The sequence below is a fragment of the Helianthus annuus genome, chromosome 14, assembly GCF_002127325.2.
Source record: "Helianthus annuus cultivar XRQ/B chromosome 14, HanXRQr2.0-SUNRISE, whole genome shotgun sequence".
NCBI lineage: Eukaryota > Viridiplantae > Streptophyta > Magnoliopsida > Asterales > Asteraceae > Helianthus > Helianthus annuus.
The window spans coordinates 171,399,459-171,419,088 of record NC_035446.2 but is presented as its reverse complement, the minus strand read 5'-3'; the positions used below and the strand labels follow the sequence as shown (position 1 = coordinate 171,419,088).

The following is a 19,630-nucleotide window of genomic DNA, read 5'->3' as shown; positions in this document are numbered from 1 at the left end:
GTTCAAAAAAAAAAAAAAAATATCTATTACTTTTACATTTCAAAATTAACATCATGTTCTATATATCTCCTCAAATTATTCACTTTTTTTTCTTTTTTTTTTTTATATAGAGTAAATTACCAAAATCATCCCTAAGATTTAGGCATGTTTGTCATTTACATTAAAAAAATCTTTTTTGTACCATATAGTTCTTCATTTTTAGGATTTTTTGCTATTTTCATCCAAATATTTGATAGAAAAATAAAGCAAATTAGATGTTTAGATGAAAATGACAAAAAATCCCAAAAGTGAAGACAATTGTACAAAAAAAGTTTTTTTTGATAAAAAAAGGCAAACATGCCCGAACCTCAGGGACGATTTTGGCAGTTTACTCTTTTATATATTTGAACAATTGAAAGAAAATTCGAGGATACGTAACACCCTGAAAATTTAAATCTTTAAAGAACATAAAATGTAAAAGTAATAATAATATGATACTAAACCATTTCTTGTTGAACCCGCAAACGGGTCTAGCTAAACAGACCAGTTCGGGCCAACTGGCCAATGTAAATTACCAACCAGGGCTCGAAGCCGAAAAGAGGCTCAACTTCAAGATGCTGTTTGCAGTGTCATTAAAATGTTACAAGGCCCCACGAGCCAATTACAACATAAACCCTTAATTCTAACTTAAAGCGAGTAAAACTGTGAATAGAGGTATTCTCTAATCTTGTAATACTCCTCACATAACGGACCTTCGATAACTATTTGTTGGATCGCAGCAGCACCACCCTACTCCACAGAATTGACAATTAAGAAAGTGAACGGGTTTATGATATAGGCAAATTGGAAAATAATAATCCCATCTTTCTGAAATTGGCCGATAATAATCCAAAGTCAGTTATTAGCCAATAATAATCCGACCTCGTCCAATTTTTTTGTAAAATACTCCGCCGTTAAAATAGCTTAACGGAGTTAAGTTTTTTTTTTTTTTTTTTTGAATTACAAACCGATGTTTTAGGGCTTTTGATCAGAACGAGGATACGAGTCGATTGATGTAAAACTTACCTCAAAATACTGCCCCCAACCCACGAAAACGGTGCTTCAATTCGGGTGTTTAACTTCCAATTAACAAAATTCAAGCCATTTCGAACACAATTTCGAGGTAAGTTTTACATCAATCGACTCGCATCCTCGTTCTGATCAAAAGCCCTAAAACATCGGTTTGTAATTTGGAAAAAAAACTTCACTCCTTTAAGCTTATTTTACGGCGGTCTATTTTACAAAAAAATTAGACAAGGTCGGATTATTATTGGCTAATAACTGACTTGGGATTATTATCAGCCAATTTCAGAAAGATGGGATTATTATTTTCCAATTTGCCTATGATATATAACTAAAACATAAAACTTTAATTAATATTCTTAATACACACCTTTTGACTAGCATCGCCGACTTTCCTCAGTGTCACATACTCCCCACATCGTAGGGCCCCGCCCGAAAATTCAACCTGAAATGGTTTATCGATACATGCATAATATGAGTTATCAGCCACCATTATGGATGGTCATAAACTGTAAGTTTGAAAGATGTCATAACTCGTAAGATGCGGATGATTGTACTGCAAGCGAAAGAGAAGAAATTACCTGAATACCCTTTCCGGAGAGAAACTGCTTAAAGTCCGCCATTTTTAGATCACCGACAAGTACCGATTTGTGAGGAGGAGCTGTTGTTGAAAGGGGAAGTGAAGACAACGTGCCACTCTCTGTTTTCTCGATCTCAGAATCAATCCATGCTATTTCATAATCTCCAAGCTGTAGTGAAAACGGGTCAAAATGCATAGTTTTTATTATCTGAAATGATCATAAAAACTATATTATTCTAATAATAGCCTAACCTTCTTAAAAAGAACATTGCTCATCAGTTTCTCAGAGAGTTGCACCTATTTTCGACAACAACAAACCAATCAAATGTCGATTCGACGATAAATTGTGCAAAACAATATGCTATCGAACTTTTTACGTACCTTATATGCACACAAATCTGATGTGACGTCAATTGTTTCTTCGATCTGAGGAGCATATACATGAGGACAGACATGTTTCAGACAGTGTTGCTTCAGATGTTCCGTAGCCTCTGCGGATCCATGCACCAGCACCTAATAAAGAAGACGTTAATATCTTAACAGTTCAACAACAATTGCAGAAAATAATTTGCTAGAAAAAAAAAGAAAAAAACTCATACAAGTTTCAAAGGGGCAACATGAGAAAGAATTGATTTGATCGATCGACCGTCAGACCGCCCTTCAAAATCCATGTAAACCAATGAGCATTTGACTTGGACCTGAGGCAGACAAAATACTAATTATACATTTATATTATATTATACATATATTATACATTATACATATATTAAAAACATAACGTAATGAATAGTGCTTTATTATTATAATAATAGTAATATATAGTTTTTTAAATACTTTTATTATTTTACTATTGTACCAATAACTATTTTCTTACTTTTTAAATTAAATACATTTTCATTAGGGGTGCAAACGGGCCGAGCGGCTCGCGAGCTACTCGAGATCGGCTCGAGAAAAAGCTCGAAACGAGCCGAGCCTTATCGAGCCCGAGCCGAGCTTGAGCCTAAAACAAAGCTCGTTTGTTTATCGAGCCCGAGCTCGAGCCTCGCATGTGAAGCTCGTTAGGCTCGTTGAGCCTTATCGAGCCTTGGTGTAAACAAGCCGAGTCGAGCCGAGCTTATTTAAACTTGTTTACAAGCCAACCTCGAACCTAAAAATAAGCTTATTTAGTATACGAGCCCGAGCCCGAGCTTCACTTATCGAGCTCGTGAGCCTAAAAAGTCTATTACTTATATTATTTTTATTTAAAATACTAATTAATAGATAATAAACGAGCCGAGCTCGAGCTTGAGAAAATACAAACGAGCTCGAGCTCGAGCCTGGTCGAGCTCGGGCTCGGCTCGGCTCGTTTGCACCCCTAATTTTCATATATTTCTTAACTTTAATTTTTTTTTGTATTAGGGTTGGGATAAGCTTGGTGTCAACCGGTATAAAATATACCGGTACGGTCCTGTCCGGTGTCTGTACATGAAGGTAAAAACCGGCACTAGCTTGGTACAGAAAACGCCAAAAGTTGGTACAGAATTGATATTGAAAATCTTTTAGTTCGGAAAAGTCGGTACTGCTACGCGGTACCATTTGCTCATCCCTGATCACGGGTAACGTACGAACAACGGTATCGTACAACTTTTTTGGTTGATTTTCTTCAACTTTTTATGATTTCTTTTTTTCCAATGGTAGGGATGAGCTCGGTGCCAACCGATACCGAAAATACCGGTTACGGTACCAGTATATGAAAGTAAAAAACAGTAGCGAACCGGTACCAAGAACGCCAAAAGTCGGTACCGAATTGGTACTTAAGATCTTTTGGTTCGGGAAATTCGGTGCCAGTACCCAGTATCATTTGCTCATCTCTGATCACGGGTTTCATACGAACAACAACATCGTTACCATACAACTTTTTTGGTTGATTTTCTTTCGGTTATCTTTTAGTGTTTTTTTCTACATTTTCTTTTTATTCTTGTCAGTGGTTCCGTTCGCAACGCGCTCGTAGTGATTTCAAAACACATGTAAACACATACTAAATTAAAAAAAATTCGCCGCATTGCGGCGAATTTGTTTAAACCTAGTATAAGATAATAAACGTAAGTTGAATAATAATTAATGGCAAAAGTCAACTTATCATTGCCTGCAAAATAATTTCTTGCTGGTAAAATTCATGTGAAAGAACTTACGGTAAGTTCAGAAGATACAACTTTTGATGGGGTTGTATCAAGCATCAAACTAGCAGTGTTTTCATCGAGTTTTCCATCAAGATCTCCACCCACCTAATCTCATCAAAGTAAATGTATATTACAAACACTTCTATATATACATAAAAGGGGTAAAAGTACTAGGGGTGCAAATGAGCCGAGCTACTCGCGAGCTACTCGAGCTCGGCTCGAAAAAAAGCTCGAACGAGCCGAGCTTAAACAAGCTCGAGCTCGAGCCCGAGCCTAAAAACAAGCTCGTTTAGTAAACGAGCCCGAGCCCGAGCTTCGCTTATCGAGCTCGAGCCGGCTCGCGAGCCTTAACGAGCTTTCTTTTTATATATTTTGTATTAATATATTAAACATACCATTTATATAAATATAAAAAATAACTAAATTATATGTAAAACAATAATTATAATTAATAAAAATTAATTAATAAATACTAAACGAGTCGAGCCCGAGCTGAGCTCGAGCTTGAAAAATTACCTGCGAGCCGAGCTCAAGCTTTAGAAATAAAGCTCGAATCGAGCCGAGCATATGTTAAACGAGCTCGAGCTCGACCTGGTCGAGCTCGGGCTCGGCTCGGCTCGTTTGCACGCCTAGGTAAAACTTTACATGAAATGAAATGAAACTAAACTTACAGGCATAGATCCCATGTCCATATCTTCATCCTTGATTACATAATCATCTGGATTAATTACTTCACCAAAATCATCCCATTCCGAAGTGTTATCATAAAACGGGAACATTGGGGCAACACTCGAGGGTGGAACAAATCCATCTACTAATACATCACGATATGCTTCCCCGCGCACCCCGCCAGCTGCGATAACCAATTGCCATCCAATAAATAAAATTGAATAAAAATAAATCACGTTTGCAGTAATTCGAATTCGAAAGGAAAGACGATACCAAATCTGAAACTATAATAGCTTTATTCAAATGCTAACAACCTCCTAAAATGTCTTATTCAAAAAACCGGATTAATATCTCAACGATATGGTTTACTAATCATGTTAAACATTAGACAATTTAGAAACCGAACTTACGTTTAATGCTTACATGTATATTAGCACTGGTTGAATGTATACAAAAATGCTGAATACAATGCCATGTGGCATATACATATACACTAATATGACAAATAAGATACCTCATCTTTTTTTTTTTGAAAAATAAACAGCAAAACAATGACTTTCTACCCGCTGAGCAGGTTACTCGTTGCTACAATGGTACAACCGGTAATTTAATGTAACTTTGTTGCTAAAATGAGTAATAAAAGAAAATTTGGTTTCTAATTTGTACCTAGGGTGGAGATACAATAGGAAGTTTATTTGGCTAGGAAGTGATCTTGACCATCCATTAAGTTAATCAAGGGCTAAGATTAAATCAGGGAAATTGAAAGGAAGAAAAGAGGCGCGTGAGTTTGTTCAAGGGCCTTCTAGTCAATCCAAGCCAATAGTTTCTCTCTCCTCCAATTTCCCCCCATTTTTTAAACGTTAATAACTCTTTCATACGACATTATTTTTTTATAAAAATTGCACCAAAAAAACGAGCGTTTTTTTATCTTTAAAACGAGTATACTATTGCTATATTTAAAAAAAAAAAATTAAAACCCAGTTGCGTAAAACGCAATAGAAAAAACCATCAGTTACGTAAAACGCAATGAAAAAAAAAACTAAAAAATGACATTTTTCTAAAACGCAATGCACCAAAAACACAAAGAAATGACTTATTTGTAAAACGCAATGGCCAGAAAACACAAAGAAATGTCTTATTTGTAAAACGCAATGGCCAGAAAACACATAAAAATGTGTTTTACCTAAAACGCAATGCACCAAAAACACAAAGAAATGTCTTATTTGTAAAACGCAATGGCCAGAAAACACTTAAAATGTCTGTTTTCTAAAACGCAATGGACTGAAAACACATAAAAAAGTGTTTTACCTAAAACGCAATGCACCAAAAACACAAAGAAATGTCTTATTTGTAAAACGCAATGGCCAGAAAACACTTAAAAATGACTCATTCTAAAACGCAATGGACTGAAAACACCTAAAAAATATGTTTTACCTAAAACGCAATGACTAAAAACACTTAAAAATGTGTTTTTTTCTAAAACGCAATGGACACATAAAACTGTCTGGGAACTGTCTGTGACTGTGAACTGTCTGAATTGTCTACGAATTACTGTCTTCGAAATGAGCCAATTTCTGGAAAATTAATTTTTCTGATGCGTTTTTAGTACGCTCTGCCCCTTGGACCCGCCAGGGGCTGCCGCCCCTGGGACCCCGCCACCAGGGGCTGCCGCCGCCAAGATCGTAAAACGCAATGACTAAATAAAAACCCAGATCATGAAAATGAAATTAAAGAATTTCTTACATGGATCGAAGCCGGTTTCTTCGTCAATTGACGAAATTTGAATGATAGAAACACTTATCAGTAATTGAATCGAACAAATCGAGTGATTATCTTCAAAATCACCAGAAAAAACGAGATTCTGAATGAAATTTAACTGGGTTTTCTTCGAAAAAAGCTGAAGAACACGTTGATCGGGTGGTTGAATCATTGATTGATGACGAAAATCACACTATAATGTAGTGATTATTGAGATAGCAAGTGAAGAAAAGGTTGGAGATAGTGGGTTTTGAAAATGGTGGGTTTTGAAGTAACTGGGGAGAAGAAGGAAGAAGAAATGATGAGATTGACTAAAATACCCTTTCTCTTTATTTTAAAATTTGCCACATGTCATAATCCTATGGCTTCCTATCCTTCCTAGCCAAAATTAACTTCCTATTTGATCTTTTCCCTTTGTACCTAATGTAAGGTCGGTTGCTAAAATTGCTAAAATACAGAAAAAGTACAAAGTTCGTTTCGATGTCTTGCGCTTAACCCTAGCCCCTAGGTCATAATCTCATATTTAACGTTTTATCCATCGATTATCTTCAAACAAAGACCTCAAAATGGTAACACAAACTCAATAGAACAAAATATTAAAAAAAAAAAAAAAAAGAGAGAGAGAGAGAGATAAAATTACCATCGACTTTTGCATGGCCATCAATGAGCATTGGGTCGGATTTACTGACATCAGCACCAACCACAGCTTTCGATTCCTCTTCTTTGACAAGAGTGGCTTTTAAAGCCTCCTCTTTTTTAATCTTTTCTTGCTCTTCTTCATATGCAGCTAACTCCTCCCCAACCAACGGCACTCTTTTCGATAGGGTAACTTTTACCGCTTTGGGAGGTGGATCTGATTGAAGCATTCTTGCACGAGTACCAAACTAAAAAATACAACTGTAAGTGATAAAATCATGTTTCTTGTACAACGTAAAACACAAAAGATAAAAGTTACTATGCAGTGCAGAACGTACCTGGCCCCTTTCGGTAAAAAGAACGAGATTTCTTACATCAGCAGCCCATTCCACAAATATGTCATGTGAAAATCCCACTTCTAAACTGGCCATTGAAGCTAGAACAATCTAAAAAAGTAATGCAGTCAATATCGCCGTAAATGTAATTAAATAATGGGAAAAATTACAAGTTTTGTCCTTTATCTTGATACCACTTATCAGGCGGTGTCCTTTTTAACGAATTTTGATAAGTTTTGCCCTTTACAAGGAATTTTGTTGCACGTTTTGTCCTTTAGGCTTAACTCAGTTAGATTTTCTTGTTAAATCTTGTCACCCAAGGGTATTTTAGTCTTTTTACACATTTATTTAATATTATTTAAAAGAATAAAACGAAATATTTTAGGGTTGACTCTTGAAATAAATGGGTAAAAAGACTAAAATACTCTTGGGTGACAAGATTTAACAAGAAAATCAAATTGTGTTAAGCCTAAAGGACAAAACGTGCAACAAAATTCCTTGTAAATGGCAAAACTTGTCAAAATTCGTTAAAAAGGACAACGTCTGATAAGTGGTATTAAGATAAAGGACAAAACTTGTAATTTTCCCTAAATAATGAAAGTGGATTAAACTTGTTACCTTTGGGCCCTCTGGCGCATTTTCTAGTTCACTCTTGTTGATCAAAAGAGTAACATGTCTGCAAACAAATATATAAACTCCATTAACTTCATATCGATATAAGCTGGTAGAAATATTACACCGGAAAAAAAGCTATTACTTTAGAAGAAAAGCGTTATCGCGAGTGTGCTCAAAGGACTTTGCTATTGAATCACTCATCCATTCAAGGAAACTCTTGACGTAATCAATTGTGCTTGATGACACGTACGTGAGAAAGAAGATGGGAAAGGTCAAATGATGTTGTTCCCAGTACTGCAACAATAAAAAAGTATTTAAAAGAGTAAAGTGCCATTTTGGTCTCTGTGGTTTGGTCACTTTTTCCACTTTAGTCCAAAACTCAAACTTTTTGCATCTGGGTCCCTGTGGTTTCAGTTTTATTGCCATTTTGGTCCAAAATGAAATCAGGTCATATTTGTCTTATAAAATCCTGCTATTGTGTCCTTTTCCGCAGGGGCAAAATGATCATTTCTTTTTAATAAATAAATACCATATTTTATAAGACAAATATGACCTGATTTGCCCCTGAGGAAAAGGACAAAATTGCAGGATTTTATAAGACAGATATGACCTGATTTCATTTTTGGACCAAAATGGCAATAGAACTTAAACCACAGGGACCCAGATGCAAAATATTTGAGTTTTGGACTAAAATGGCAAAAGTGACCAAACCTCAGGGACCAAAATGGCAGTTTACTCTATTTAAAAATAACAAGTAAAATAGATATTAAAATCTTCAAAGTACCCATGAGTGAAAACATGTAACTTTTTATGCAGACTAACCTGTTCGAGTATCAAAAGCAGTTCCAGTACTCGTCCAGCAGTATCCACAGGCAACAAGACATTCCCGTTGCCTCGTAGAGTGTTTAATATAGCCTCTAAATTTTCAAGACACGCAAAAATATGACTGTTAATGTTATAAGAATCGGCTTGCAAATTTCGGTGCACACAAATACCTAAATGAAACATATTTTTTCAGACTGCATATTTCAGTAAAAAAAAATACCTAAAAATTCCTGATCTCTTTGACGTCTAGAAGGCTGATTACTCAAAGCATTATATGCATCTGTTATAAGAACTGCAGGACGAACAAAAGACTCCAAAACTGTTCCATTTAAATGCCTGAAAAAAAAAATCAGCAAGTAAGAACATTATGCATCGGGAAATGTAATTATACAATATATAAAATTTACGTCTGCTCTTAGCTACAGTTCAAGTTTCCAAGTTTTATGACCTACATCTGTCAGTCATAACTTAAGCACATGGTATTCCATTTTTTTACGACAAGATGATTCTCCGTTTTGGGGTTACGGGGCCTAGACATGGGGGAACGAACATCCAGCCACCACGTCTCTATCTTTCTGCCCGGCAACAACCGAAGCTGAAGGTGGGTTGGGGTTGGAGTCCGACAGGACGTTTCAGATGTTGAGACGGTCAAGTTTTTTAGAAGCGGAAACAGTTAGTAATGTGATACGAGGAGGAATATGGAGCGAGATGGAAGTGCGGCGGAGGATGACAGATGCTTGGTAATGCTATGATTTTGGTGAACAGTTAGTAATGTGATACGAGGAGGAATATGGAGCGAGATGGAAGTGCGGCGGAGGATGACAGATGCTTGGTAATGCGATAATTTTGGTAAACAGAGAACCTGGGCTTGGCGATGTCTCACCCTGGAGCTGGGCTGTGCCTGTTAGTCACCACTGGTCCACTGTTGTCGCCGATCGTGATGAAGACGAGTGGAGGAGTCCCGAGGCGAGCAGTGGTGAGGGTATAACCGCTGTCAGTGGAGCTCGGTAAGAGTATTGCCGTCGCCGGTAGCCGTCCGACGATTGTTGATCTCGCCTGAGAACCATAAGCTTCTAATCTTTCTGTCTCCGGTGGGATAAGGACAAGATGATGGGTTAATGTGTCAATTTAAGGTTTGAAATGAAAATGAAAATGAAAATGCAAATATCTATGTATTGAACATGTGGTTTAAAAGTGGGTTATAGTATTATAGATAATCAAATGTTTATGTTAAAAAATATAAATAAAAAATAGGATTAACATACAAAGTTTTTTTATATTTTTTCCCCATTATGAACACATCTAACTACACAATTGCAGACAGATTAACAACCTGACATTGGTAAGATGCTTAAAAAGATACAGGAGGCATTACAACTTTAACTTGGGTATAGCCGTATAGGTAATTATTCAGTGCATCAAAAAGTGAGTTAAAGCTATACAATGATACAGTTATTCGGAAACTACAGAGCTGTGTTTAAAAAAGCGCGCTTAAAGCGAGCTTTAAGCGTGAAGCGCTGAAGCGCTGGAAACATCGCTTTTTTTGGTCTGAAGCGTTACATTACGTGAAGCGCTGTGAAGCGAGCTTTAAGCGCGAAGCGATGATGGTTTGAAGCGACGCTTCAGCCCAATCAGGTCACATTTGGGCCATTTTTTAAGCCCAACAGTCTTTAACTAGGGTTAAATGAGGCCTGTTTCTTTACCCTAAGTGTGTTTCGACTTTAATTTATGTTTTAACTATGTTTTTTATGTGTTAAGTGTGTTTCTTAATCATGTTTTTGTGTTTGTTATTGATTAACAAGTAGAATAGGTCATATTGATGTGTACAATACTTATTTTTTTTTATTTTAATTTTGAGCGCTTCGTATACGTGAAGCTCTCGCTTCGCGCTTGAAGCTTCGCTTAAAGCTTTTGGAACCAAAACGCTTCGGAGCGCTTCGCGCTTTTTTAAACCAAGCTACAGAGGGTGTTGATACCATAACGAATCAAACTAATATCGTTTGCGGCGGAAAATCCCACTAGTTCAATATATTTGCAGTTGGTATAGGGAATACCTCTCTTTGCGATGATTAAAGTCAACAGCATATATAACATCTTCTCCATCTTTCGTTATTTTCCAAACGGTACCGCCCAAAAGATGACCAGCAACATGAGGTGCAATCACAATACCCTCCCCTTTTCCTGAAATAAGTTCACTGAATCAATAAAATAAATGTAAGGTGGACTTAAAACTGAATGATGAGTAAGAAAAATTCTCACCGGATAAATGACAATTCTGAGAGTAGGTTAATCTCGTCATATTTTGGAAAGCAGAATCAATATCATCCAATGTGAACAAATCAAACTCGGATACTTGCTGCAGATATTATGGATACAGTTAGAAACACAGTTATCATAGTTTACGTTTATATCAATCAGTTATTTCTATAAGGTGAGACATAATCGTAATAGAATGTGTTACTACCTATGTAGCATGGATACGGGTACGGAATTGGGGTACGGGGACGATACGGGTACGGGAAACGGCAAAATTCAAAAATACAAGATACGGGTACGGCAAAAAAAAATAATATTAAAAATAAAATTATATTAAACAAAGTCCAAAAAATAATCTCCGACAGTGACTGAAGCATTGTTCCAATCAGAACTGCAGATGTGACAGGCTGCTGAACAGAATCGGAACAACAGCAGCGGCGATAAGCTGCAGATCTGCTTGTAGTTAAAAGTATGCCTGGCAAAGTAAACCCAAACATCTACTATTGGGTCTATATCATAGTTATCAAAGGCGTGAAGCGCACTCAAGGTCTCAAGGCGCTTAGGCTCCGCTTAGGGCCTAGGCGATAGGCGCAAAAAAAGCATGGGCATGAGAAGAAAAAAGCGCACTTAAATAAAAAAAAATAAAAAAGTTCATTAAAGCAATAAAGTACTCAAAACCAAAACAAAAATGTTCATACTCCATTTAAAAAGTTTCAGATAACAAAATACTCAAAACCAACATGTTAATATTCGAAAACAAATAGTTCATTAAAGTAATAAAAGAGTAAGCAAAAATTACTGCAGTAAAGCCCTATAAATACTGCAGAAAAAGTGGAATTTACGAATTAATACAAACTGAATATTACTAAACGAGATTTTGATCTTTAGTGATATCATTTGTTAGTAAAATCCCTATAAATACTGCAGAAAAAGGGGATATTACGACTTAATAAAGAAAAATATTAAATATCAATAGGATTTAGGCTGCGCTATAATTAGCTAGGAATCAAAGGCGCAATTACTGGGAATCGCCCAGAAAAAACGCCTAGGCGCCAAAAGCGCACGCTTTTGATAACTATGGTCTATATGGGTGGATTATAAAATTTGATGGGTATTCTTAAATGGGTTAAAGTAGGCAACTTTAAAAGTGAGAAAAGAATTAAACGGGTCAGGATGGGCTGTAATATTTTACACAATGGGTCAGGATGGGTTTTCATTGCTAAAATCGGTAGAACCAGATCACACCTTCTCCGCTTCTGAATTTTCAAATAAACAACGAACTGTCACTACTATTTGTCTATTCCGGGAGCAATAATCAGAGTAACCCCAGTCGCAGTTAATTTAGATGAAACCGGTTTTGATTATGAAGAATTGGGACGATTGATGGAAGGAATATTAGCAGGGAACTATGCAGTTAATCTCGGCGATATCTCGGTTATCGGCCCCTCACCAAAATATCGGTCAACGATATCGGTCATATATCGGTCAACCATAATATCGGTGGTCAACACCGAAATATCGGCCGATATCTTGCAAAACCGTATCGGTTGTCTCGGCGATATCTCGGCGGGGCCAATTTTGTATAAAAATTTTGGATTTCAGCAAAAAAAACGAAGTTAAATATGGTGTAAAAACTGCCTCGGAGCTGGCATTCGTGTCCGCAGGATGCGCGGGCACGCACGAGTTCAACCAAATTTCCAGCTCAGAAACCCATTTTTTTGCACCCCCCCCCCCACCCTGCGCGCGCGGGTAGGACTTGTGGTAAAACATGTCATAAAGCTACAATGGAGTAGTAAATGCTTTACCTTATAAACACCCACTCACTTTGTTCCCACACCAATGTGGGACAAAGTATTTACCACCTTTTGAGACTTTCATTCCCACACCTAGACTTTCTACCACCTCTTGTATATATATAAATATATATATTTATGCATGATATTAGACTTCTAGTATATATATAGGCTCTAGATATGAATATAAATATAAATATATATATTTATGCATGATATTAGAAATTACCGATATCTCACCGATATCTCACCGCGATAAACGATATCTCATATATCAGTCCTTGACCGATAACCGATATTTTTCCGCATTAACTGCATAGGCAGGGAAAGAAGACGACGGCGGAGATGGAAGTTTGAGAGAAAATGGCTGGTCAGCCGGCGGGGATGCGGTGGTGGTTGGGTTAGGGGTAAACGATATCTTAGATGATGACGACGGAGGTACAGCGGGTGAGTCCAATGAGAAGAACGATTGGTGCAGCGTCCGACGGCGGCGGTGTTGCCGGAGTTTGTAAAAAAGAAGGGGAAAAGGAAGAAGATCACCATGAATGCGTGTGGTGTGTTTACAGCTAATAAGATTTTGGTGACTGGAAATGGCAGACAAGCTCTGGTTTGAAATTTGTTTTTTGAGACGGAGACTCATAAATCATCACTTCAGCGATAAGCTACAACCATTAATGACAAGCTACTTTGTTTTATGAATAACCCAACCCATCCTAACCCAAACTCATCCTGATCCTTTTCTAATCTGTCCATCCTAACCCAAACCCGTTCTGATCCGACAACCAACCCGCCCATTTTGCCACCTCTAGTTAAAAGTAATAAACAGTATGTTGCAATAACTTGCAGATCAGGAAGATGTTCATGAATCATGACATTACTTTGTTATATGTGTGAGTTGGACACCATTAGTAAAAAAATAAAATATAAAAGTGAAGGGAGCGATGTTTCACCTTGCGGGAAAGATAGTGATCATACATAGTTAAAAGCCCTAATCTGAAAACCGGTTCTGTAGCATAAACAGGAGCAGAAAGTCCAAACTGTTTCATGGCATAGGGTAAAGCACCAAGATGCAGTGTATCTGAATGTGACAACAACACAGCATCTATTGTCGAAGCAACCCTGCAACATAAATCAACCATACAATCTATGTGTAAGTAAGTTTAAACACCACCACAATACGATAATGAGTCTCTTTTTTCTACAAGAATACATTTTTGGTTGGGAGAGCCTGCTCAATTCTCAAGTACTAAACCCTAGATAAATCATCATATAAGTATAATTTTAGAGAGAGAAATGTACCTGGAGAGAGGTTGAAGGAGGGAGGGATCGAAGTGATCGTTCCAGCCACAATCGATAAGAATGTTGAAGGAATCAATGGAGACAAGGTATGATAAAGGGTTTTCATTGTATACTCCACACAGTGGGGTCACCTGAACGGAAGTTCCCATCGCATTCACCGGCCGGAGCAACAAGAGGAGGGTTTTAGAGGCTCCCTCTGTTTAGGTTTTCTTTTGTATCAAAATCGCAGATAAAGGAAACCTGAAGTTGTTTAGAAGGCTCGGCACAGTGTATAAATTAAATAACTTTATAATTTATAATAACTTACTCTTTCTTGATATTTAAATTTTTTTTATGACGTTTAAATAGATAAAAATAAGCATATGTCTAAATAGTAACTATAATAAAGTGTAAGGGTAAATAATGAAAATCAAAAAAAGGAAATCTTATTAAAGTTGAGGGGCTAAATATGTAGTTATTAAAGTTGAAGGGCTAAGTATCTCATTACCAAAGTTGAGGGGCTAAACATATCATTATTAAGGTTGAGGGACTAAACATATCATTATTAAGGTTGAGTGGCTAAATATGTTATTACTAAAGTTGAGGAGCCAAGTTGTGGAACCAAAGTTGGCTATGTTAACAAAATAGCATAGAATTGCTAACAATAGCTCTTTTTTTTTTTTTAACGGCAAATTTGGATCACTGACGGACCACTGGAGTATCATCGTGCCACCAGCAGAACCACCCGATCATATCCATCTCCACTAGGCAATCTATACTATATAATAAAAGAAACCAATTATGGGACACTTGTCATTCATTGAGACTATCTATATTTTTGTTTTCTTATTAAATTAAATAATTTACAATTTTGAGGATAAATGTTGATTATCAATTCTCAACTAAAAGATAATATTAAATCAAATCTAATCATTATTATATAATACTAAAATTATTGATTATATTAAATTAAAAAATATGTATTATTGAAAGTCGATTATTTTGAATTTACCCATTTATTCAACATTTAGAAGACTTAATATTCATGTTCAATTAGAAATTAAAGTTTACCGATAATATCATATTATTTTTATTTATTTTAATATTTAGAAGACTTGGAAACTTTTTTCGGATGTATATTATTTCAATATTTAGAAGACTTGGAAACTTTTTTCGGATGTATATGTTATGAAAGAATTTATAATGTTTTCTATTAATATTAATAATATATATATGTATAACAAAGTAAAACGGTTTATGGGGCGATCTCAATTGTCTTTTCCCGCCTAAATAAATAGTTATTATGACTATTTTTCAAAAGAAGAACTTATTTCTTGTAGTTTATACCCCTGACAATGCTTATACCAACGCTATCGAGATGCCTAAATTTAAAAAGCTATTATTGGATTGTCATAGATCTAATATATGATACCTAAAACAACAAATTCTAACAAGATATCATCATCAAATTTTTCGAAATCTGTTACGTATGATCTACAAAATAAAACACGGGGCAACACCATTTACCAGTAAAACAATATTTATAAATTTATGAGTTCGTTGTATATTATCTTAATATATTTATATTCTTATTGAGTCCGTGCCTTAATTTTAATAATTTTTATGTATCTCAGTTATTGAATTTATGTGTAAACTCAATTACTTATAGCTTTAAAGTTTATACAAGTTTTATTTGTTACACCCGTGTGTCACACGGGAAATAACCTAGTAATGCCTATACACCAATTCAGAAGGAAACCCAATAAATAGGAAAAACCCCCTTTGTGGGAATCGAACCCATGACCTAATGGTCATAAGCCTTATCCCACCACCAAGATACCACTAGGCTATAATAGCTCTAAGGGCTGTGGTTAACAACTAACTTATGATAACCAATTATAGGTGGCTGGGTAAAAAAAATGACTTTTGATGGTTAATAAAAGTTTATATGAGTTGCTGACCATGGTTGAATAATTATTATTATAAATTTAAAAGAGATTTTTTTTTTGTTGTTGTAAAAATTAGTGTTAACCAATAACCATTGCCCGTAGGGCCATGGTTAGCATTTAAGAAAACAGTTGAAAGGAAACAGGTCTTAAGAGGCCAAACGGGTCAAACGTCTTCTAAAATGTAGCGATAGCCTTAATGTTTTGTTTTTTTACAGGTGACAACGCATTTTCTTTTTAAACTGATTCTAGCTGTTGTACATCTTGGAGTGTTATTCCACTGGTTCAGACACTGCCAAGCGTATTAGTTTAATGGTAGACGTCTCTCGTGATTTATAACATATCATTAAATATGAATTACAAAAAAAAAGACGTTACTTCAAATCTCAGGCTGTACCCGACACATATATGATACTTGGGATAAATGCAGAAAAAGTTGACCTGATCATAAAGTCAAAGCCCAAGGAACAAGTTTAATACCTCCACTCTTTCCACCGAGTAAAAAGATAGCCATATACGTACGTACGTAATCGAGCCTGCATCACTATGTACATATATAGATATACCCCTAGGACAATTCTGATTTCTGTTTGTTCTCGCTGTTATCTGAAGACCGCTGTTTCAAACTAACACATTATTTAAGTTCGCTGTTTGGATCCAATACGTTATATAAGTCCGCTGTTTCAAAGTAAGATGTATAAAAGTCCGCTGTTTCAAAGTAAGAAGTATAAAAGTTCGCTGTTTGCATCCAATACCTTAAATACAGACAACTTCGACTAATAATAAAAATATCATATATTTACGACTTCTTACGTTTCGACGCTCGTTACGGACCTACGCGCGTTACGGACAACTTCGACAAATAATAAAAAAATATTATATATTTACGACTTCTTACGTTTCGACGCTCGTTACGGACCTACGCGCGTTACGGACGACTTCGACTAATAATAAAAATATTATATATTTACGACTTGTTACGGAATCGGCGCTCGTTACGGACCTACGCGCGTAACGGACGACTTCGACTAATAATAAAAATATTATATATTTACGACTTGTTACGGAATCAACACTCGTTACGGACCTACGCGCGTTACGGACGACTTCGACTAATAATAAAAATATTATATATTTACGACGTGTTATGTTTCGACGCTCGTTACGGACCTACGCGTGTTACGGACGACTTTGACTAGATAAAAAACTATTATATATCTACGACTTCTTACGTTTCGACGCTCATTACGTACGTACGCGCGTTACGGACAACTTCGACTAAATTAAAAAAAAACTATTATATATTTACGACTTGTTACATTTCGACGCTCGTTACGGACCTACGCGCGTTACGGGCGACTTCGACTTAATAAAAAAACTATTATATATTTACGACTTCTTACTTTTCGACGATCGTTACGGACCTACGCGCATTACGGACGACTTCGACTAATAATAAAAATATTATATATTTATGACTTGTTACGGAATCGACGCTCGTTACGGACCTATGCGCGTTACGGACGACTTCGACTAATAATAAAAATATTATATATTTACGACTTCTTACGTTTCGACGCTCGTTACGGAACTACGCGCGTTACGGACGACTTCGACTAATAATAAAAATATTATCTATTTACGACTTGTTACGGAATCGACGCTCGTTACGGACCTACGCGCATTACGGACGACTTCCACTAATAATAAAAATATTATATATTTACGATTCTTACGTTTCGACGCTCGTTACGGACCTACGCGCGTTATGGACGACTTCGACTAATAGTAAAAATATTATATATTTACGACTTCTTACGCTTGACGCTCGTTACGGACCTACGCGCGTTACGGACGACTTCGACTAATAATAAAAATATTATATATTTACGACTTCTTACGTTGCTCGACGCTCGTTACGGACCTACGTGCGTTACGGACGACTTCGACTAATAATAAAAATATTATATATTTACGACTTCTTACGTTTCTCGACGCTCGTTACGGACCTACGCGCGTTACGGACGACTTCGACTAATAATAAAAATATTACATATTTACGACTTCTTACGTTTCTCGACGCTCGTTACGGACCTACGCGCGTTACAGACGACTTCGACCGGACGACTCCGACTAATATTAGTTGAAGTCGTCCGTAACGCGCGTAGGTCCGTAACGAGCGTCGAAACGTAAGAAGTCGTAAACATATAATATTTTTATTATTAGTCGAAGTCGTCCGTAACGCGCGTAGGTCCGTAACGAACGGTGCAAACCACATGGACATAAAAGTTTGATAGAATTTGAACAGGGGTAGTTCTACTTTATTTTTATTGCCGTATACATATAAGGTTGATATTTATTTTCCTGAACTATCCCATATACATATAAGGTTGCATATTTATTTTCCTGACCTATCCTTTGGGGTTCAACTCCCCTATTTATGGGGTTCAACTCCCCTATTTATGCAAAAAACTGCTTAAATAAAGTATTTATTAATGTGAAGTGAAAACAGTTCAAGTGGGTCAAAAGTGAAAACAGTCTTCTAGTTCAAACTTAAAATGTTTTGTGCACAGTTTTGTTTTTGTGTATTTTTCTACGATTTATATGTTTGTTAATTATTAAACTAATTTTAATTTTTAACATGAAGTTTTAAGATGGATGAACCGATAAAACAATAAAACCTCGAACCCTGTTTGATGACACTTGTAAGAAAACAAAGGTGAACGATAATATAAATCAACATAACAAAAATTTTATAGCAACCCGTCAAACGAGCATGATCAGCAAGAAAACCGACAACTTTTTTCCCTAACTGCAACCCTCTAGCACTCGAATCAACCACAACATCTTCGATATGTCCAACTTTCCCACAGTTTCTTACAAATTTCTTTTCTATGAACACACTTCCAGTTGCAACAATCTTTGATGACGCGACGTCTTCAATCACACATATGACATGATCATCACCGTATGATTTGAATTCTTCGAATCGTTTTTCAAATCATTCATGCTAGTTTTACTATTTTGCTGTTTAGCGCTTAATGGTATAATATGAACTTTTACAGATTATTAATGGACTGGAATGTTCTTCTGGTGATGCTAGCTTGCGGAGTTGCAATACTCCGGCGGATGGGAGGTCCGTGCAACTACCCCCCCCCCTACATATTGAACCATCTCTAGGTTAAACCGGCCCTAAGGTTATAAGAGATGGTAAAGGATGAAGGTTTAAAAAATTCTAAATAGGGCTGTTCAAAAAGCTCGCGGCTCGGAGCTCGCTCGAAGCTCGCTCGGATTTAGCTCGGAAAAAGCTCGCTCGATTTGGCTCGGTTTAAAAGTGAGCCGAGCCGGCTCGGCTCGGTTAGAAAGTGAGCCTAGCTCGGCTCGGCTCGGCTCGTAACGAGCCGAGCTGGCTCGGTTCGGCTCGCTTTGTAGCTCGGCTCGGTTTAGCTCGAATTATTTTTAACATATCTTACAAAAAACTGATTATTATTTACATGTATATAGGTTTGTAATATATTATAATATATTACAAAAAACTGATCATTATTTACATGTATATAGGTTTGTAATTTGATATTTATGGCATATTTGAAGATTGATTACCATACTAATGAACTAATATTGTATTTTATTGAAATTAAAACTTATTTTACGTTGTTAAACTTGATTTTGGTTTGAATTGTATTATGTTGAACTTATTTTGAATATATTCTTTTAAATTATTGAATAATATTTTAGG

At 36.3% G+C, this 19,630-nt stretch overlaps 2 protein-coding genes across 2 annotated transcripts; both read right to left on the bottom strand.

Annotated features, from left to right (window-relative positions):
* Positions 1 to 447: 447 nt before the first annotated feature.
* On the bottom strand, positions 448 to 14,227 carry LOC110905094 (cleavage and polyadenylation specificity factor subunit 2). The gene is made up of 18 exons (XM_022150974.2): positions 13,967 to 14,227; positions 13,618 to 13,786; positions 10,878 to 10,974; positions 10,673 to 10,799; positions 8,839 to 8,954; positions 8,616 to 8,710; positions 7,936 to 8,087; positions 7,797 to 7,854; positions 7,182 to 7,289; positions 6,848 to 7,091; positions 4,452 to 4,633; positions 3,793 to 3,885; positions 2,221 to 2,319; positions 2,003 to 2,134; positions 1,874 to 1,918; positions 1,623 to 1,790; positions 1,412 to 1,486; positions 448 to 768 (listed from the first exon to the last, which is right to left on the bottom strand). The coding sequence occupies exons 1-18, from the start codon at positions 14,113 to 14,115 to the stop codon at positions 667 to 669; spliced, it is 2,211 nt and encodes a 736-aa protein (XP_022006666.1). The 5' UTR covers positions 14,116 to 14,227; the 3' UTR covers positions 448 to 666.
* Positions 14,228 to 18,520: 4,293 nt separating this feature from the next.
* LOC110907885 (glucosamine 6-phosphate N-acetyltransferase-like) lies at positions 18,521 to 18,892 on the bottom strand (the record flags this gene model as incomplete). Its single annotated transcript, XM_022152805.2, has 1 exon — positions 18,521 to 18,892. A coding segment is annotated over one exon (372 nt), but the record flags the coding sequence as incomplete, so codon positions are not given.
* Between the last annotated feature and the right edge of the window lie 738 nt (positions 18,893 to 19,630).

Coding starts and splice junctions, on each gene's coding strand:
- LOC110905094 (XM_022150974.2), bottom strand. CDS start 14,115: ATGGGAACTTCCGTTCAGGTGACCCCACTGTGTGGAGTATACAATGAA. Junction 7,290..7,796: donor ATGCGCCAGAGGGCCCAAAG/GTAACAAGTTTA, acceptor TTACTTTTTTAG/ATTGTTCTAGCTTCAATGGC. Junction 2,135..2,220: donor ATGTTGCCCCTTTGAAACTT/GTATGAGTTTTT, acceptor CTTCTTTATTAG/GTGCTGGTGCATGGATCCGC.